The 20,678-nt window shown below is 32.6% G+C and overlaps 4 protein-coding genes and 1 pseudogene across 6 annotated transcripts; 3 read left to right on the top strand and 2 right to left on the bottom strand.

Moving 5' to 3' along the window:
• The first annotated feature begins 4,095 nt into the window (after nucleotides 1–4,095).
• On the top strand, nucleotides 4,096–7,348 carry LOC120251620 (polygalacturonase At1g48100-like). Its single transcript, XM_039260207.1, has 7 exons — nucleotides 4,096–4,539; nucleotides 4,631–4,762; nucleotides 5,568–5,732; nucleotides 5,827–5,871; nucleotides 5,959–6,166; nucleotides 6,348–6,538; nucleotides 6,670–7,348. Exons 1-7 carry the CDS (start codon nucleotides 4,207–4,209, stop codon nucleotides 7,060–7,062), a joined length of 1,467 nt encoding a protein of 488 aa, XP_039116141.1. The 5' UTR covers nucleotides 4,096–4,206; the 3' UTR covers nucleotides 7,063–7,348.
• LOC120251621 (pentatricopeptide repeat-containing protein At5g06540-like) lies at nucleotides 6,658–12,597 on the bottom strand. 3 transcript variants are annotated; one of them, XM_039260208.1, is made up of 3 exons: nucleotides 11,109–12,597; nucleotides 9,807–9,924; nucleotides 6,658–6,733 (listed from the first exon to the last, which is right to left on the bottom strand). In XM_039260208.1, exon 1 carries the CDS (start codon nucleotides 12,542–12,544, stop codon nucleotides 11,249–11,251), a length of 1,296 nt encoding a protein of 431 aa, XP_039116142.1. In that variant the 5' UTR covers nucleotides 12,545–12,597; the 3' UTR covers nucleotides 6,658–6,733; nucleotides 9,807–9,924; nucleotides 11,109–11,248. The 3 variants fall into 3 exon arrangements, with proteins under 3 accessions (XP_039116142.1, XP_039116144.1, XP_039116145.1); XM_039260210.1 differs by lacking the exon at nucleotides 6,658–6,733 and adding an exon at nucleotides 7,077–7,161; XM_039260211.1 differs by lacking the exons at nucleotides 6,658–6,733; nucleotides 9,807–9,924 and adding an exon at nucleotides 10,052–10,091.
• Nucleotides 12,598–13,762: 1,165 nt separating this feature from the next.
• LOC120251932 (bidirectional sugar transporter SWEET6b-like) lies at nucleotides 13,763–15,043 on the top strand. Its single transcript, XM_039260584.1, has 6 exons — nucleotides 13,763–13,829; nucleotides 13,924–13,960; nucleotides 14,041–14,257; nucleotides 14,351–14,512; nucleotides 14,623–14,742; nucleotides 14,879–15,043. Exons 1-6 carry the CDS (start codon nucleotides 13,787–13,789, stop codon nucleotides 15,014–15,016), a joined length of 717 nt encoding a protein of 238 aa, XP_039116518.1. The 5' UTR covers nucleotides 13,763–13,786; the 3' UTR covers nucleotides 15,017–15,043.
• Nucleotides 15,044–17,602: 2,559 nt separating this feature from the next.
• LOC120251388 (pentatricopeptide repeat-containing protein At3g62890-like) lies at nucleotides 17,603–17,938 on the bottom strand. Its single transcript, XM_039259918.1, has one exon. The coding sequence runs from the start codon at nucleotides 17,936–17,938 to the stop codon at nucleotides 17,603–17,605; it is 336 nt and encodes a 111-aa protein (XP_039115852.1).
• Nucleotides 17,939–19,064: 1,126 nt separating this feature from the next.
• LOC120251387 lies at nucleotides 19,065–20,282 on the top strand (annotated as a pseudogene).
• Nucleotides 20,283–20,678: the final 396 nt, after the last annotated feature.

Genomic DNA, 20,678 nt, shown 5'->3' with positions numbered 1-20,678 from the left:
ATCACATGTATTGCTATGGACTTTTGGATTTGTTAATTTTGATTAATTTGAAAATAATACAAGGTGGAGGCAAATGGGGCCAATGAAATGTCATGTATGGTAGAGAAAGGGAAGAAGACAAGCAAAACCATGCCGCTGTCTTTAATGCTGCCACACACTCATGATACATAAGCTCAGGTTAGATGCATCAGAGTTTTTGTTATATACATAAAACATTGATAATCTCTAGGCAACCTATTTTCAAATCTTATGTTGCTTTCTCTAAAGAATTATTGCTATATATATATCAGTAATAATTCAGAGTGATATTGTCTTCATATTTCTTTTAATAAGAGATATATGGAGAATGTAAGATATTGTTAAAGCTGGTGACATAAATTCATTTTTTATCCAACCACAAAAACTATATATACTATTACTGTAGTGATTTATGTAATTTTTTGGAAGATTTGTGGTAGTAATTGAGGGATCAGGCAAGCAGAATTTGAAACAATAGAGTTAAACAACTGCATAGACTAAATCTAGACTAAATTAACTTGTGGTCTAGGATCTAGTTAAACATATTTTTATGATTTTATTATGATAAAATGATTTTGATAAACTGAACTATTACCATTGTACTTAATTTTGACATAATTAAATCATCTTCTCCTTCTTTTCTTATAGTTTTTCTCTATTTTAGATTTTCACTTAAATTTATGTAAATTTATTTATTTATTTACTTATTACCGCTTGCTATTTCTTTCATATACATTTTTACCAAAATGGTTTGTTAACATTTCTTTTTAAAAAACTAAAAGAACTAATTAAATAAATAAATCATAGGTATTATCTAAATAAATGTTTGAAGTTTGGATGCTAACATGTTCTTTTCTATTAATTAATTAAAATATCATTGCTAATGCAGATAATAATTTATATCAGTTATTTAAACAAATTTTAGCTTCAATGTATACAGCATGTATTGGTTAATTTATATTACCTTTACTGTATTAATATAGGTTAATTATAACAACAATATAGTTAGTTGAAGAGTAATGAAAAAAAACATACATGCAAGAAATAATTTCAACCACTACAAATTGTGTTGTTTCAGAACCATACATATTTATTTATATATTGGAAGATATATTAAAACAATAAATATAAGGTTGGCATGGGTCATAGTGGGAGTATTGGCTTGTAACTTTGTATCATGTATAACAAAAGAGACACCTGACTTTCTGGCGTTCTTAATTGCTCTGTCAGGTCTCTAGTGTTTGCCCTAACTACTTTTCTTATTGTCTTTTTGTTTTGCATTTATTTTATTACAAACAAATTGTTTGCACACTTTTTAATAAATGAAAAAATATGTACATTTCATTATTTCTTTAAAAAAATGGAAAGTTTTTGTGGTTAGGTTTTTTTTTTTTATCTTCTTCTTTTATATATGCATATCAATCTTTAGGTAATATATATCTGTCCGATTTCATATTTTAATAAATGTATTGCATTTGTTTTTTTTACATGGTTATATATATATATATATATATATATATATATATATATATATATATATACAAGTGATAAAATTGAAATTGAGAAAAATTATTATTTGAGTTACTAGAGTCCCATATAAATGTTGGGAGTGATCATGGTGAGATAGTCGTTTGATACATGCGTTGACAATTGATTTTATAAGCAAGTGCCATCCTAGCAATGATTATTTTTTTTGTCACCAGTTGTTTTTTTTGTTTATTTTGTTTAGTTTTTTCACATCTAGTGGATCATTTATTTGTCCAGTTTTGTTGTATCCTCTATAACTCTTTTATTTAAATGCATTACTGGTTTATCTATTTTATATCATTATTTTATAAAATATTCTATATAAAACATCAGCATTATTATTTGTGCAAACAAAACTCTCAGCTAAACATTTTTATTTATTGAAAAACATATTTTAGAAGTGTGTTTTGTTTAAATAGCATTATTTGGCAAAGATTTTGATTAATAACCTCGTACATTATTTATTTATTTATTTATTTATATAACAGATAAACTACTCGGGGATTATTTTTCCCTTCAAACCTTTGATATATTAAGTTTAAAAAAATAAAGTTTTATATTTTATTTTCTCAAATATTCCCATTAATATTTTTTTAGATGGATGGATTGACTCATTTTTCTGTTCGAGTTGATGGTAGATATACAATTTAAAAATTTGAAAGTTTTTATAAAATGAAAAAAACCTTCATGTGGCTTTACCATGCTTTGTATTAAAAAAATTTTTGATTGTCATAGCTTTTTTTACCAATATGAGTGGATAGGACACTAAAAAAAAAAAAACAGGGAAATGCACAAATATTCTCGACAGAGTTAATGGAAATAAGACCTATATATACTTGAGCGCTAGGACCACCAATATATAATCACTATTCACACTTCAAGAAATATATACTTTCATCCAATAATTGAAAGTTCTTTATTAGTGAAGTACGGAGATTTAAATACTAATTAACTACTCAGTTATGATTTATGTGAAAAGAAGAATCTTATAGGGTATTTATGTATTGATATTTAACAATATTAATCATCATTTATTTAAAATCCCGGCCACTCTATCGATTGAGTCCTAGGATCATAATTCTCATTTTATTTACATTTATCTTATTTTATTTATTTTTATTTATTTTATTTATTTTTATTTATTTTCTACCAGTGTTGTTTTTTAATAAAATTTTTTTTAATATTTACCCAATAAATCTCATGTACATATATCGGGATAAAGCACTACACATTTTATTTATGTTCATCCATGCATCAAAAAAGTCAAACCATTGACCTTCTGTATAAAAATAAAATTCATCAATGCTCAGTCATTTTTATGGTGATTTTTTCATATATCCATCATATATTCAAGTACAATTATGGACTTGTCTTAAAAATCTAATCTAGATGATACATATGTAATAAAATGCTAAAAAAATTTCACCAATCACCCAAACATTGTGCAAGAATTTACCCTATAACTTAAACAAAAGTAGAAGGAATCACAAGAGAACTCAATGAAACTTTTTATGACTAACTGAGATGAAGAGGAAGTAAAGGAAAAAGGGGGGAAAAATAAAAAGAGAAAAAGAGTGTACTATGAAAATGACTACACTTAATACACCTTTCTTGTGTATTTCTAACAGAAAGAATGTAAGAAAAGTTATTATTTGCAAGTGATTAAAAAGCAAAGAGATAGAAACAACCAATCAACAACAAAGGTCCCCAAAAAAAACATTATTCCATTCAATCCTTAGAGATAATGAGGTTTACAAGCCATTGGTCCCTTGAAATAACATTGGTCCCTTTTCTCCAAAACTAAATAAATAAAATAAAATAATAAAATATAAAAGAGATAGAGATTACAAAGCACACAAAATGGATTGGGTGAGGAATCTCAGAGGATGTTCAACTTGTGGTTCTCAAAATGGCTAATATTTGCATCCCTCTCAATCACAATCACAATCACATGAGCTGTTCTATGTTTAATTTGAAATGCTACCATATAGATCTATTCTTTAAAAAAATTTATTTTTACTCCATCTAACCATTTACAATAATTTTATCAATCTTCTCAATAGGGTTTAAAAAGTTTAACTTAATTATATGTTATAATACAACATCTAGCTCTGATATCATGTTAAATACAAATAACTACAAATATACACATATACATATCATTGAAGGCAATGCACTTCACCTACTTTTGTTGAATTTGAAAATGAAAGAATTGAAGATGAAGATGAAGATGGCCCCTTGTTTTCTTTCTGCAATTGTGGCAGTTTACTGGTAAAGAGTGGACAAAAGTACCAAGCTCTCTCACCCGTGACCGTTGCATGTGACTCTTGCTATTAATCACACTCCATTAAATCTAAACCTTAATTAATATATATATGATTAACACTCCATCTTTTGTCTTTGCATCTTAACTAATTTTCACATTATAAAAAAAAGAAATAAAAAAATAAGAGAGAAAGAATGAAGTGTGGGATGTGTCATCAATTGCTTTGCACTTAAATGAATTTAATATGTTTGTGTGTGTGTGTGTGTGTGTGAAGTTGGCTGCCTATTTAAACACTTGCTTCCCTCCTTCACTAGCAAACTCATTAGTCTCTTTCTCTCTTTTTTCTCTCTCAATTACTTACCTTTTTTTTTATATCACTCTTTTTTTTTCTCAAGATGAGTAGTAGAGGGTTGAGAGTTAAAGCCATTGTGCTTCTCCTCATCTTTGTGTTTCTTATGTTATGTTCTAACTTTAATACATGCAATGCAAGGAGAGGTAAGCATTGGAGAACAAAGAAGAGTAGTAGTAGTTCTTCTTCTTCTTCTTTTGCTCAAAAGAAAGGGAAGTCTAAAGCAAAAGGTGGTAGCCACCACCATGATGGTAATTCATCTAAACAAAAGCCGAAGCCCGACGTCGAATACCCATCACCTCCGGCTTCGTTAAGTTCATCGGTTTTCAATGTACTTGATTTCGGTGCAAAAGGAGATGGCCTTACCGATGATACTAAGGTAATTAAACGCATATGTATATATATATTTTTTTTTAATGCAGATGCAAACCAAATATATTATCTGGATTTAATTTTTTAACGCAATGCAGGCATTTCAAGCTGCATGGGCGGCTTCTTGTAAAGTTGAGGCATCGACGATGATCATACCTTCTGAATTAGAGTTTTTAGTAGGACCGATTTCATTCTCCGGACCTTATTGTCAACCAAACATTGTATTTCAGGTAGTTTTTTTTTTTTGGAAATTAATAGTTTTATATTGATTAAATTAAATAATATAATTAAGTTATTAAAAAAATATGAAAGTTGAGAAGATTATTAGAGAACCAAGGACCCGTGACTGAGTTTGTTTTTTTGGCAAAGTTTAAAAACAGTTGGCAGATTGAGAAATCATTCTGGCTTAACACAAAGTGTTAATATTTATATGGGAAACAGGTCTAGGACCAGGAGTTGGAATTGTTTGTTTACCCAGATAACTGGAAAAATAAAAATAAAAAAAATAAAAAAATAAAAAGAACAGATATCACATGACTCATTAGTTTGATAAATTTTTAGTTTGTTATGATGGTAGAATATAATAATAATAATAATAACAATTTAAGTGTGACAATATACTTTATTCATCTGTGGAATGATCTCTTTTCACAGAAAGGGATAAAGGGCAAGTTAGGTCACATGCACAACACCAACACCATACAATGTCTATTTTATCTCTACATCAAGGACTTGTATGTTTTATATGTAGGCTTGTCATGGGCAAAACATTACTTTCAGGTCCCCATTTCTTTTTTATTTTTTATTTTTTATTTTTTTTATTTTTAACTACTTTCCATACACCAACCATGTAAAATTTGCTTTTACTACAAATATTCATTTTATGGGAAAAAAATTTAGCAAACAAAAGTTTAAGACTCATATAGAACTCAAACAATCAAAGAAAAATTAGTTATATGTCTGCAATTATTTATATATATATATATATATATATATAATTTTAACTTAAATTTTTTTTGTTATGATGTGTTGTAGTTGGATGGGAAGATCATTGCACCAACAAACCCAAAAGCTTGGGGTTCAGGCCTGTTACAATGGCTAGAGTTCACAAAACTGAGAGGAATAACAATTAGAGGCAATGGCATCATTGAAGGGCAGGGTAGTGTTTGGTGGACAAACACTCCATTTGAAGATGATCCTGTAAACTCTCACACAACCATTCATAACTTCCAAATTAATAAATTTCCTCTCAATCAATACTCACAAAAACTTTGTTTTTGATGTCCAATGGCAGGTGGCAATAGAATTGAACAAGAAGATGCCAAGCATCAAACCAACTGTAAATGTTTTTACAAATTAAAAATCTGTTTTTAAAGACATTGATTTGCAGTTTCTAAACCAGAACTAGTTTCTCTTTGTGTTGCAGGCTTTGAGGTTCTATGGAAGCACGAATGTTACCGTCACCGGAATCACCATTCAGAACAGCCCTCAATGCCATCTTAAATTTGATAACTGCGAGTCCGTTCTCGTCTACAACATGACTGTTTCATCCCCCGGCGACAGTCTTAATACTGACGGAATCCATTTGCAGAATTCCAGAGGTGTTACCATACATCACACCGATTTGGGTTGCGGTAATTTCTGCACATTTCTGCAATGTATCATTAGAACAATGAGATTAAACAATAGTGATAATAATGATAGTAATTTATGGAGCACAATTAACATGCAGTGGACAGACAGTGTACTGTATCTGTGAATGCACCTGATAAAAATGATTTTGTTGGAGATCTTGACTTGCATTATTTTGTGCAGGGGACGATTGCATCTCAATCCAAACAGGTTGCTCCAATGTCTACATTCACAACGTAAATTGTGGGCCCGGACACGGGATCAGCATCGGAGGACTTGGAAGGGACAATACCAAGGCATGTGTCTCCAACATCACAGTGCAGTACATCAACATGCATGATACCATGAACGGTGTCAGAATCAAGACCTGGCAGGTGAGTTGGCTTCACTACTTTCTCTGCAAACATTACATTCTCTGATGAGAAATTCAGAATAAAAATACTTCGTTCCGTTATACATTTACATCATCAAGAGACACGTAAAAAATTACTTACAAATCTTGCAGGGAGGATCAGGTTCTGTGCAGAATGTTAGGTTCTCAAACATCGATGTCTCTGAGGTTCAAACACCTATTATCATTGATCAGTTCTATTGTGATAAAAGCACTTGCAAGAACCAAACATCAGCTGTGGCATTGTCAGGCATAAAATACGAGAATATTAAAGGAACATACACGGTCAAGCCGGTGCATTTTGCATGCAGTGATAGCATACCTTGCTCAGACATAAGCCTGACTCAAGTGGAACTCAGACCTCTGCAAGAAAAATACCACATGTATGATCCGTTTTGCTGGAAGACATACGGGGAATTGTACACTGAGACTATTCCTCCAATCTATTGCTTAGAGGGTGGGAAGCCAACAAGTAACAAGATCTTATCTGACCATGATTTATGTTGAGAGTTCCTTCATCCAAGGGTACATTATGTAGATGTTTGTGTGGTCGTAGTGATTCTTCCGACCCCTTCACACCCTTGCTTTGCAGTATGTACATAAATACTGCAAGAGCATATAACTTAGAAAGTCAAGACATTTTTATTTTCCATCTGAGGGGGTATACACATATTTCAGTTCCTAGGTTCAGCGTCTCTGTAGTTATTTGTACCTTGATTCAGTTATTATCGGTTCCCCGTGTTTTAGTTAAGCATTACTACCCCTAGAATAATCAATTCCTGGTTTCAAAGCATTTCTAGTTATCTCAAGTCCCTCTCTAACTATGTGCAAAGGACAGGTATCAACCTAAAGGTATAAAAATGCCATATAGTTTGTTTTCTCAAGGAAGTTCTGTTCCATATTATTATATATATATTACCTAGTCAGATAGGAAAAAATAACAGTTAATGAAAATTTATATTAGAAATTAACAATAAATCTATTAGAATTCTATATATCTCGTTACAACCATAAGATGGTTTACGTGCTTTACCAATGGAGTAGTTGCCTAACAACATTACAGTCTCTCCTCTGGTTTACTCTTCCATACTATATATCTTCATGAAAAATGATTTATTTAGTTCCCATAAATTGATTACCATAATGAAAAAAGGTATTTTGCTTCAATTTGGATCCAAAATAAAAAATATGTACTAAAAATTCCATTCTTTCTAGGATAAGAAATTCATGTGTGCCTCAGGCCCTCAGGGATGTTTCAGAAAAGTGTTAAGGGAGATGGAGGGATCTGTGGGGCACTAGTGTAAGTGAAGTGTTTTTATTGAAAAGAAGATTGCTTACAAGATTTGGACTTATTAATGGTTTTCACAGGATGGTTGAAGAACGAAAGAGAAGACATGGAACTAGGGAAGGCCTACTAGCTTTGGTTTTTGGATTGTTTATAGCCTCAAAGCCTAATTTCCTATTTATAGGCTGTGAGACTTTTCTAGAACCACACTTTAGCTTTACCTCAAAAGATTCTCAACCTACAGCTTCAAGAGTCAAGACTTTGCATATGGTACAAGGCTACAAGCCTATTTTCACTCAAGGCTATTAGGATGCATGCATAGCTATTGCCTTAGATCAAAGGACTATGTGAAAAGCTCTTCAATATATATGTGATTATACACTGGCCATTGGATTTTTCCTTCTGGCTTTAAAGGAGATGGACATTGTGGCAGGATATGTCAACAGGAACATTAAGTGTAGTCGAGCAATTTAACTTATATTGGACAAACCATTAGGACAAGAAGTCAGCCATTGAAATGACAGAATCAAGTTTTGTAGAGTAGGACAAGTCGATAGGTAGCAATCTAATACAATTCGATCTGAGACGTTGTGACATATAAAGTAGTAGTACAAAAATACTAACAAGATTGAAGAATTATGAAACATGCATTTAAAAATATGGTTTTGCAAGGGTAACCCCTTTCAGAATGTTTAGAAAATGATAGGAAGTAACAAAAGCTTGAGTTTCTCCAGAGTGTGTTTTGCTTGGATTTTGCATGAACTGAGAACGCACACTTGTGAATTGTGACAAACGCTATATCAAGCCTTGTAGAAAAAAAATAGAGAAATTTTTCAATGAGACTTACTTTAGATTTATTTCAATAACCTTTCATTGCACGTGGTGAAGACAATCTTGAACTTTTGTAGAAGATTCTCTATTTAACTTATTTAAGATACAAGTAATGGTTTGAAATTTAAACACTTTTTCAAGAATGAAATTTAACTTGATTCAAATGGCCATAAATGCAAGACAATACAAAGGATAAAAGCTGTTAACTATTAAAAGGTTGTACTCCAAAGTTTTCAAATCTGTCAAATTAATAGCACAAGATGATAGTCCACCAATTAATTATTAAACCACAAGCTCTAAATTTGTTACGACGAACTTATGAACACAAATGCAATGCAGTGCATTAACTCGTCAAAAAGTTCACTCGTAATTAAAGATATTTCAAAAAATTTTACAGATCAAGCAAAAGCAAAATGTTTTTCTCCCTTCTGAGATCTAGGGTTCTATGAACCATTTGAAGGACTTTTCACTCAATTGCCTGTCCAATAAATAGACCTTTCATGATATTATATAGTTTAATTAATCTTGATCAGATGATAATAGATCTAGCAAGCATTATTACTTTTTGAAACCTTTTACTTTGTTGGAAAGCTAAGAGTCTCTATTCAAATATATGCAGCTAAAATAAACTCTAACACATGGAAGAAGGATTTTCATGACACAAGACCTAATGAACACCACAAAATCCCACAAGCAATAAAGATCATTACACCATTTCTCACATCCTCAAGCATGTAGAAAATTTTCATTCTTCTTGTTATTAGCTCTTGAATTTAAAGTTTGATAATTAATTCCCTTATCTCCTAAAGACCGAAAAAAGGTTATCTATACCATCCATCAAGTAAAGAACACCTACTGATTTTCATCTTATAGCAAAACAAACAAGACTAAACTTGCCAAAACTCATGATATAGTGAACTACACACATTAGGTCAACATTTACAGAAACTTGCAAAAAAATAAAAAATCACCAACCATTTTTGTCAGACTATACAAAATTTATTTGAAGTGTATCACCAAAAATTACCAACAAGAGAAGATTCCCTAAAAATAATAAGTAAACCTCATTAAAAAGTGAAACACCACTTCAATTATTTACATCCTATTGGTTTCACAAGACAAAAAAATGAAATACCTTGTTAAGCTGCCTGAAAAATTCCATGGTTGGGGAGGAGAATTTAAGGGTTAGAAGAGAAGTTGTCTGTTTTGCACCGGAAGAGGTTGAGCATGCTTATACCCTCAATGCCACGATCCTTGAACATAGATAAACAAAACAATGATCAGTGATGTGAAGAGGAACATAACCAAGAGAAAACAGGATTGGGTTAAAGCCTAACTTATCATTGATAGATTCTATATCACCAAAAAAAAAGAATCCAAAGAGTCAGGGGATAGGTTATCCATCAACAGGGCTGTCAATCTGAGTGAATCTCAAAGCAACAAAACAACATGAAGTTTGAATTAAAATCTTCATATGATAATATAGGTGGCACTTAAGGGCAAAAAACAGAAATTCATAATGCTTGAAAATCTATTGTACACTGTTCCTTACATTTAACATTGACATAAAATGCATAAACCTTGGATTAAATGTATAAATGTTTGAGCAACCATACCAAGATGACAGTAACAAATCTCTTGAATTCCAAGTAATTTTCTTTTTGCATTCATATTCTGGCACCAAGAACACTACATATTCAGTTAAATTTTATTATCAAGCAAGAAGATTTTATCAATGACCCATCTTCATAATTAAAATCTATGAACTATGCAACAACACACCAATAAAAAAAAGGACTATGTTATAACAAAATAACTGCAACCTATGTTGATCGTCTTAACTGATATGAATGTGCTATGGGAAATTTGGTAATGCATCATAATAAAAAAAAAAAAAAATGAAAAGTTAGTCTGTGGTATGTGTAAAGGTATCAATCAATCAAATGTTAATTCTAAAGGGTTCTGCAATATACCACGATTCCTCCAAGTGAAAATTAAAAAAAAAACATACTAGACTATTTATATCTATTTGAATCAGTTACATCACACAGTAAAAGGTAGAAACATGAGAAGCAGAGCTCCATTCTTGTCATAAGAGTAATATAAGAGAGATTAAATGTAGATGACCATGACATGGGAAACATATAAATTTTTCCGACAAAAGCAATGCCTTGAGGTTACTAACTGTTGTAGTTCAGCCCAAGCTCCTCTATGCAGAATTTTCTTCAATCAGGGTAACTTATATTGCATCTCAATTAATTCTTAAGTAGGGCCAGAGTCGGTGTATAACATTTGTCATTGTTGTTAGCAACTTTGAGCACAATTAAATGTTACTGAAGTTTTTTGAAAAGTCATGTGGGATTACAATCAATATTGCTTACGGAAAATCTTATTCAAATAATTAAATATCCTAAGAAGATTGAGATGTGAAACTCACCAGCATGCACAAATAGAAATGCAGAAGGTAGGCATGCTCCAAGAGTAAGGTAGAATCTCTTCAATGAGGAATATGCATTGAAGACATTTGATCCAATGGGGTAATGAGAGATTTCAGTCTGCCATTCCCAAGACTGTTTATTACTCAACTGCACTAGAACCTGAAATTTTGGGGACACCCCGAGCTCTCATTAACTTCCTCAGTCTCTCCACACTATCCCATTGACCCAAACTCGCATAAGCATTTGAAAGTAGGACATATGATGATGCTTGACCAGCATTCAAGGACATGAGCTTCTCCGCTGCCCACTCCGCATACTCCAAGAAAATGTGATTGCAGCACGCACAAAGAAGGCTCTTGAGCACATACTCATCTGCTTCCATTGGCATGGAATGCACCATTTTCCAAGCCTCCTCGACCTGCCCTGCACGCCCGAGAACATCCACCATGCAACCATAGTGTTCCAAACCTGGTTTAATCCCATAAACCCTCACCATCAGGTTGAAGTACTCCCTAGCCTTCTCTACTAACCCTGCATGACTACAAGCATGCAGTACTGCAATGCAAATCACACTGTCAGGCTTGAACCCAAATTCCAGCATTTCACCAAAGAGATCAAGTGCCTCAGGACCACGTCCATGCGCGGCAAGTGCAGAGATCATCGAAGTCCATGCAGGTTGATCTCTCTGAGGCATTCTATCGAACACCTTCAGTGCATCATCAACAAGACCACATTTTGCATACATGCCAAGCAAGGCAGTCCCAAGTGCGGCACTGGGGACGGGCATTCCACTTAGAACAATAAGCAGGTGAGCGCGCTGGCCATACATCAGTGCACCAAGCCGGGCAGCGGAAGAGAGAGCAGAGACAAGCGCAGCTTCGGTGCACTCCACCGACTCGATCAACATCCTGCGGAACACTCCCAGCGCCTCCACGTCCCGCGTGGAGCCCGAATAAGCTGACAAAAGAGCAGCCCAGGAGACAGGATTTCGTTGGGGCATTTCGTCGAACACCTTCCGCGCGGACTCGAGCCGGCCGCAACGAGCGTAGGCGGAGACCAGCGCGGTGTAGACCACGGTGTCATTGGAGGTCTCTTGCCGGAATAGGTGGTCGACAATGGAAACCTGGCGATGGTGGGCATAGGTGGAGATGAGGGAGGAGCGGAGGAAGGGGTCACGATGGAGGCCAAGAAGTATTAGATGGGCGTGGAGGCAGGAGAGGGAAGAGGAGAAACCATGGATGCAAGCTTTGAGTAGGAAGGTGAAAGTGAACTTGTTTGGAAGAGCGCCGGAAGGGAGCATGGCATGGGCGTAGACCGACAGAGACTTTCCCGGCGGCGATCGCCGGATGATGCCATTCCATTCGACCGTGGACCTTGTCGGACGGGAAGTGTCCGATGGCGAACCGTGGACTGAGAAAGCGTTTTGCAATTTCATGTTTTCAGAGGGGTATTTACGCAATTTGCTTTTAATTAGAAAAACTTGAGCAAATTAATTACCTGTAATTTTTTTTACTATTTAGTCCCTCTTCCTGGTTTTTTAAAAGGGAGAATTGGTTATAAACACCTCAAAAGTTCTATAATTACATATTTACCCTCCGAAAAATCATAATTGTATATATATATCCCTGAAAAATATAGGTAATTATGGATATACTGTTAGATTCCGGCAATAACTATGATTATAACTTGGATTAAGATTTACAAAAGGTCCAAAATAACCCTTGTACAACTTAAAAAAACTTTTCAAGGGTATATATGCAATGGTATAATGGTAATTTTATATATTTGTTGTTTGTTAATAGATAATTTTTTAACTAATTTGAACCCTAAGGGTATATACGCAATTATCTATATTATTCAAGGATATGTATGCAATTAATTTTTATTCAGGGGTAAATATGTAATTTCAAAATTTTTTAGGGTACACCTGCAAAAGCCCCTTTTAATCTATCTCTTATGTTATGAAATCTGGTAAATATATATTTTTTAATTAAAAAACCCACAATTAGACGAGGCATGTGTCAATTTATTTTTTACTATTATAATTAATTTTTTTATGGGGACACGTTGCATCTTATGATAGGCGAGAACTATATATATATATATATATATTTTTTTCCCAGTGCATACTTCCCAGAACAGATACAACGTTTTATTTTAATTTTTTATTTTAAAATATCCCTTAACATATTTTTTTAACCCCTAAATAACAAGCCTGAAAATCTAGTTGATGTTATAAATATTTTCAGAGGTTTAAAAAAAATAATAAATAAAAAATAAAAATTCCTTGCTTTCCTTCTTAAATTAAGTAAAAATAATAAATAAAAATATAAAAATATAAAAATATAAATATTTAAAATAGCATAAAATCACTAATTTTGAAAAGAACTAGAACTCCTTTTGCATGCATCCAAATACTAATTTGAATCTAACCAAAACTTGTAACTTGTAAGAGAGTAATAATATAGAAGCATCGACTTCTAATCAAATTAGAAATTATAATCAAACAAATCTCTTATTAGTTCATTGATTTTTATTTGAAGTAAAACTTCTACTTCTACTCAGATAAGTGTCTCATTTAGTTCTATTGATACTTATATAAGGAACCCTTCTTGATCTTAGCAGTCATCACTTAATTACTTTCTTCTTAGCTTTCTCACTCTGATTTCTTGACACAATGATGAGTCCTAACGCTATTCGTAACATCATTGGCATCATCGGTATAACACCTTTCTGTATTCATGTCCTTTTTATGTAATTCATATGTTTATTTATATTAGTTAACTTTTTTTTTTGTCTTTTCCAACTACGCAGGCAATGTTCTTACGTTTGGGCTCTTTATTTCACCAGTGTATGTATTCTTTTCTTATTATTGTATTTATTAGTTTTTCGTTATTCCTATTTCATGTTTTTTTTTGTGCACATTATTAGACCTACGTTTTGGAAGATATGGAAACGAAAAGCAGTGGAGGACTTCTCGCCGGTGCCATACTTGGCCACATTGTTAAATTGTGCCTTGTGGGTGTTCTATGGGATGCCTTTTGTACACCCCAACAGTCTTTTAATTGTCACCATCAATGGATTTGGTTTTGTTGTTGAGGCTCTTTACATTATAATGTTCTTAATCTATGGCAAACGTAAAATCAGAGTACGTGATTATGGACCCAATTAACATCAAATTCATCCATAATAATTAATCTTATGAAACATGAATCTAATTGTTTGGCTTTTGTTGTTACAGTTGAAGATGTTGGCGATCTTGTTAGCTGAAATCATATTCATGACGGCCGTCATCCTCATAGTGATGCTTGTTGGCCACAATCACGATGTCCGTACTAAGATTGTTGGTTCACTATGTGTCATCTTTGGAACCATCATGTATGGTTCACCATTATCCGTCATGGTAATAATGTTTTTTTATTTTATTTTATGTTTTCCTTCTTCTTTTTTTGGATAATTCCGTGCATATGATCTTTAATTATGTTTATAACTTTATATTGTAACAATCTACAGAAACTTGTTATCAAGACCAAAAGTGTGAAATATATGCCTTTTTACTTGTCACTTGCGGGTTGCCTCAATGGGATAGATTGGACTATCTACGGCTTCATTCACTTTGACATCTTCGTTGTTGTAAGCATTTATTCACTCTTTCTTCATATATATTATAATTTTTATTTAATTAGATTTAATCATGTTTTATTTGACTAAGAATAATCTAATAATATCACTAATTATATATATATATATATATATATATATTTAACAGCTTCCTAATGGAATAGGAGCATTGTTGGCTCTATGTCAACTTATTCTCTATGGTTGCTATTACAAGTCAACACCGGTAGAAGATGAGCCCAAGGGAGAGCTTGAGTTACCAACCACCATGCCCCGCATTGAAATATGATCATTTTAATTATTATGGATCTATTAGTTTTTTTTAAATTTTTTTTTTAAATAATTAGAGTTCTTAAAATCTTAATTTAAGTCCATTTGTGAGAAGTTTGAGTCCGTTAATGAATATGAAAGTTTGGTATTTTGTAACTATTGTATGCTTTTAATATCTTGGCAAATTATCAAAATTTTTGGTTTGTTTCTTTATTTGATAGTGTTCTTGTGTGCGGATATTCAATTTTATTTAGAATTTTATTATGAAATAAAATATATTCATTCTTAAAAAATTAAATGAAATTGGTTCGACGTCAGTTGAAGTTTACTAGCTGTTGTGCACAATTTCTTTAAATTTAGTCAAGTAAATAAATATAATTGCTAATTAATTTTAAAATGATTAACATTAATAAAATAACTATCAAATTGATTTAAAAAATTATTATTATTATTATTATATCACAATTTAGCCAACTTCCTGGAATATATATAACTATATATAAATTCCAACCGATCAAAGAACAAAGCAGTGTGATTTGAAAGCGATCTAAAAATTATTATATATATATATATATAAATATACATATAAAATTTAAACAATCAAACCCAAACTTATCTGATTCGCATCATGGAGCATCATACATCTTGGATGCAACCAAGCTAACTATATGACACGTGTCTCCATTAGCATTTAAAAATGAGGTAGAATGCATGCAGCAGAAAAAAAAGACACAGCAAGTAGACTCCAAGAATTAGGTAGAATCTCTTCAATCAGAACGCAAAAATTAAGAATAATATTATTTTTTTTAAAATTTTAATATAAAAATCAATTAAATTATTAAACTATTTTTCTTCTTTTCATTAATATAATTTAAAAATTAAAAATAAATAAATAAATATTGTTTTGATATTGTAAATCGACAATTATTTTAGAATAAAATTTTCTTCACAAAACAATTTGTATTTTAGAACTGAGGAAGTGCAAACAATTTATATTTCAGAACGGAGGAAGTACTCAACTGCACTGGACCCTTAGGGTTTGCTTGGTTGGAGGTTTTTGGGGGTAAGATAAGGGAAGGGTTTTTAAAAATCCATGCTTGGGTAGGAGGTTTTAGGGGGAGGTATGGGTTGAGAGGGGTTAATTGAGGTTTCAAAACCTCCACTTTTCTCTCATTTCTCAACCCTCCAAATTGGAGGGTTATGGAGGTTTTGAGTACCAATATTTTTTTATTGACCAAAATGTCCATACTCATTTACAAAAATTACAAGATATTTGATTAATTAATAATATAATACTATTAATTAATATTATTATATAACTCAATTATACAAATTAATATTGTTATATTAATTAATATCATTATTAATATTATTATATAATATTAATTTTATAATTGTATTAATTAATATTATTAATTATAATAATTATTATATTAATTATATTAGTTAATATTATTATATTATTTAATTATATTAATTAATAATATTATTAATTAATATAATTAAATAATATAATAATATAAAGTAACATAATTAATATTATTATATTAATTAATATAGCAATAATTAACGGTGAGATTTACATAAACAATGAAGTGAATGATGTATAGGTTTCATGTAATTGTAAATAAAGTTACAATTTTTTTTGTCTTTCATCCTAAGGGTAATTTAGTAATATTACTATATAACCTTACCTCCAATTACCTTCAAACCAAACACAACAAGATTTCAAAACCTCCATTTACCTTATCTTATCCCAAGCAATGAAAGGTTTAAAACTTCTTTTTACCTTCCATTACCTTACCTTACTTTACTTTATGAAACCTTCTTATACCCCCATCCAAGCAAGCCCTTAAGTTTTAGGGCCACCCCGAACTCTCATTAGCTTCCTCAGTTTCTCCACACCATCCCACTGATCCAAACTCGCATAAGTATTTGAAAGCAGGACATATGATGATGCTTGACCAGAATTCAAGGACATGAGCTTCTCCGCTGCCCACTCCGCATACTCCAAGAACATGTGATTGCAACACGTAAAAAGAAGGCTCTTGAGCACATACTCATCTGCTTCCATTGGCATGGAATGCACCATTTTCCAAGCCTCCTCGACTTGCCGCCCTGCACGCCAGAGAACATCCACCATGCAACCATAGAGTTACAAACCTGGTTTAATCCAATAAAACCTCACCATCAGGTTGAAGTACTCCCTAGCCTTCTCTACTAACCCTTGCATGCAGTACTGCAATGCAAATCACACTGTGATCAGGCTTGAACCCAAATTCCAGCATTTCACCAAAGAGATCAAGTGCAGAGATCATTGCAGTCCATGCAGGTTGATCTCTCTGAGGCATTCAATCGAACACCTTCAATGCATCATCAACAAGACCACAATTTGCATACATGCCAAGCAAGGCGCAGTCCCAAGTGCGGGGCTGGGGGCGGGCATTCCACTTAGAACAATAAGCAGGTAAGCGCGCTGGCCATGAATCAGCGCACCAAGCCGGGCAGCGGAAGAGAGAGCAGCTTCGATGCACTCCACCGACTCGATCAACATCCTGCGAAACACTCCCAGTCCCAGAGCCCCCACGTCCCGCGTGGAGCCCGACTAAGCAGTCAAAAGAACAACCCAGGAGACGGGATTTCGTTGGGGCATTTCGTCGAACACCTTCCGCGCGGACTCGAGCAGGCCGCAGCGAGCGTAGGCGGAGACCAGCGCGGTGTCATTGGAGGTCTGTTGCCGGAATAGGTGGTCGACAATGGAAATATGGCGATGGTGGGCATAGGTTAAGATGAGGGAGGAGCGGAGGAATGGGTCACGGTGGAGGCCAAGAAGGTTGAGATGGGCGTGGAGGCAGGAGAGAGAAGAGGAGAAGCCATGGACGCAAGCTTTGAGTAAAAAGGTGAAAGTGAACTTGTTTGGAAGAGCGGCGGAAGGGAGCATGACATGGGCGTAGATCGATAGAAACTTTCCCGGCGGCGATCGCCAGATGATGCCGTTCCATTCGACCGTGGACTGAGAGAGCGTTATATATATATATATATATATATATTTACTGTTTACTCCATATTCCTGTTCTTTAAAATCTATCTCCTATAGTCTTATGTTATGAAATCTGATTGTCACTGGTACATTTTGAAAAAAAGAAAAAAACAACTCCAAAGTTTTTTTTAGCTGTCAATGACTTCATACAAATGTTTTAAATATGCCAACGACCATTTTGAGTTTCATGTAGCGTCAGTCCCTCATGTAGGGGTGTTTCGCCGAGTGTCGGCGTGGGCTCCCGAGTTCGATCTCCATCTCGCTGAGGTGAGGGACATTTGGGTTCGGTGGTGAGCGCAGCTCCCCACGTGTTTGTCACCGGATTCGAACTATCGTCTTTCTCAAAAAAATATATATATATATATATATATATATATAAATGTTTTAAATATTTTTTTTCTAATCCTTAAATCTCTTTCTTTTTATTTTTTATTATTTTTAAAAATTTTCTTAGCAATTTTCAAATTTATATATATATATATATATATATTCCTCCTGCAAGCTTCTCAAAACAGATTCAATGTTTTATTTTAATTTTTTATTTTTTACCATCCCTTAACATATTTTTTAACCCCTAAATAACAAACTTGAAAATCTAGCTAGTTGATGTTATAAATATTTGCCGAGGTTTAAAAAAAATTAAAAAATTTACTTTCTTTTCTTCTTCGATTACGTAAAAAATAATAAATATTAATATAAAAATATAATTATTTAAAATAGCATAAAATCACTAGGTTTGAAAAGAACTATAACCAAGCATCCAAACACTAATGTGAATCTAACTACATCTTGTAACTCATAAGAGAGTAATAATATAGAAGCATCGACTTCTAATCAAATTAGAAATTATAATCAAACAAATCTCTTATTAGTTCATTGATTTTTATTTGAAGTAAAACTTCTACTTCTACTCAGATAAGTGTCTCATCTAGTTCTATTGATACTTATATAAGGAACCCTTCTTGATCTTAGCGGTCATCACTTAATTACTTTCTTCTTAGCTTTCTCACTCTGATTTCTTGACACAATGATGAGTCCTAACGCTATTCGTAACATCATTGGCATCATCGGTATAACACCTTTCTGTATTCATGTCCTTTTTATGTAATTCATATGTTTATTTATATTAGTTAACTTTTTTTTTTGTCTTTTCCAACTACGCAGGGCAATGTTCTTACGTTTGGGCTCTTTTATTTCACCGAGTGTATGTATTCTTTTCTTATTATTGTATTTATTAGTTTTTCGTTATTCCTATTTCATGTTTTTTTTTGTGCACATTATTAGACCTACGTTTTGGAAGATATGGAAAGCAGTGGAGGACTTCTCATCGGGTGCCATACTTGGCCACATTGTTAAATTGTGCCTTGTGGGTGTTCTATGGGATGCCTTTTGTACACCCCAACAGTCTTTTAATTGTCACCATCAATGGATTTGGTTTTGTTGTTGAGGCTCTTTACATTATAATGTTCTTAATCTATGGCAAACGTAAAATCAGAGTACGTGATTATGGACCCAATTAACATCAAATTCATCCATAATAATTAATCTTATGAAACATGAATCTAATTGTTTGGCTTTTGTTGTTACAGTTGAAGATGTTGGCGATCTTGTTAGCTGAAATCATATTCATGACGGCCGTCATCCTCATAGTGATGCTTGTTGGCCACAATCACGATGTCCGTACTAAGATTGTTGGTTCACTATGTGTCATCTTTGGAACCATCATGTATGGTTCACCATTATCCGTCATGGTAATAATGTTTTTTTATTTTATTTTATGTTTTCCTTCTTCTTTTTTTGGATAATTCCGTGCATATGATCTTTAATTATTTTTATAACTTTATAATGTAATGATCTACAGAAACTTGTTATCAAGACCAAAAGTGTGAAATATATGCCTTTTTACTTGTCACTTGCGGGTTGCCTTAATGGGATAGATTGGACTATCTACGGCTTCATTCACTTTGACATCTTCGTCGTTGTAAGCATCTCGTTCATTCTTCCTTCATATATATTATAATTTTTATTTAATTAGATTTAATCATGTTTTATTTGACTAAGAATAATCTAATAATGTCACTAATTTTCTATTTTCTTTTTTGAACAGCTTCCTAATGGAATAGGAGCATTATTGGCTCTATGTCAGCTTATTCTCTATGGTTGTTATTACAAATCAACACCAGTAGTAGATGAGCCTAAGGGAGAACTTGAGTTGCCAACCACCATGCCCCGTATTGAAGCATGATCATTTAGTTCTTATGAATCCATTAGGTTTTTTTTATTATTATTTTTTTTTATATAATTAGAGTTCTTAAAAATTTAATTTAAGCTCATTTGTGAGAAGTTTGAGAAAATTGTGTACTTTTAATAACTTGGAAAATTATCAAATTTTTTTGTGTTTCTTTATTTGATTGTGTTGTTGTGGGATGATATTATTCATTTTTGGATTTTTTTTGAAGTAAAGTATATTCATTCTCATAAAAAAATAAAAAATTAAATGGGTTCATGTTCTTGGAAGTTAGAAGTACAAGCAGTTGTGCACAATTTTTTTTAAATTTAATCAAGTAAATAAATATAATTGCTAATTAATTCTAAAGTGATTAACATTAATACAATATCTATCAAATTGATTTAAAAAATT

This window comes from Dioscorea cayenensis, chromosome 20 (genome assembly GCF_009730915.1).
Source record: "Dioscorea cayenensis subsp. rotundata cultivar TDr96_F1 chromosome 20, TDr96_F1_v2_PseudoChromosome.rev07_lg8_w22 25.fasta, whole genome shotgun sequence".
Taxonomy (NCBI): domain Eukaryota; kingdom Viridiplantae; phylum Streptophyta; class Magnoliopsida; order Dioscoreales; family Dioscoreaceae; genus Dioscorea; species Dioscorea cayenensis.
The sequence above is the reverse complement of the archived record's forward strand: the minus strand, read 5'-3'. Positions and strand labels throughout refer to the sequence as shown.

Bases quoted from the DNA above. Each gene is read 5' to 3' on its own strand.
- LOC120251620 (XM_039260207.1), top strand. From the start codon at position 4,207: ATGAGTAGTAGAGGGTTGAGAGTTAAAGCCATTGTGCTTCTCCTCATC. The intron at 4,540-4,630 runs GTAATTAAACGC...AACGCAATGCAG, and splicing joins GCCTTACCGATGATACTAAG to GCATTTCAAGCTGCATGGGC. The intron at 6,167-6,347 runs GTAATTTCTGCA...TATTTTGTGCAG, and splicing joins TCACACCGATTTGGGTTGCG to GGGACGATTGCATCTCAATC.
- LOC120251621 (XM_039260208.1), bottom strand. From the start codon at position 12,544: ATGAAATTGCAAAACGCTTTCTCAGTCCACGGTTCGCCATCGGACACT.
- LOC120251932 (XM_039260584.1), top strand. From the start codon at position 13,787: ATGATGAGTCCTAACGCTATTCGTAACATCATTGGCATCATCG. The intron at 13,830-13,923 runs GTATAACACCTT...CCAACTACGCAG, and splicing joins TAACATCATTGGCATCATCG to GCAATGTTCTTACGTTTGGG. The intron at 13,961-14,040 runs GTATGTATTCTT...GCACATTATTAG, and splicing joins GGGCTCTTTATTTCACCAGT to ACCTACGTTTTGGAAGATAT.
- LOC120251388 (XM_039259918.1), bottom strand. From the start codon at position 17,938: ATGCTCCCTTCCGCCGCTCTTCCAAACAAGTTCACTTTCACCTTTTTA.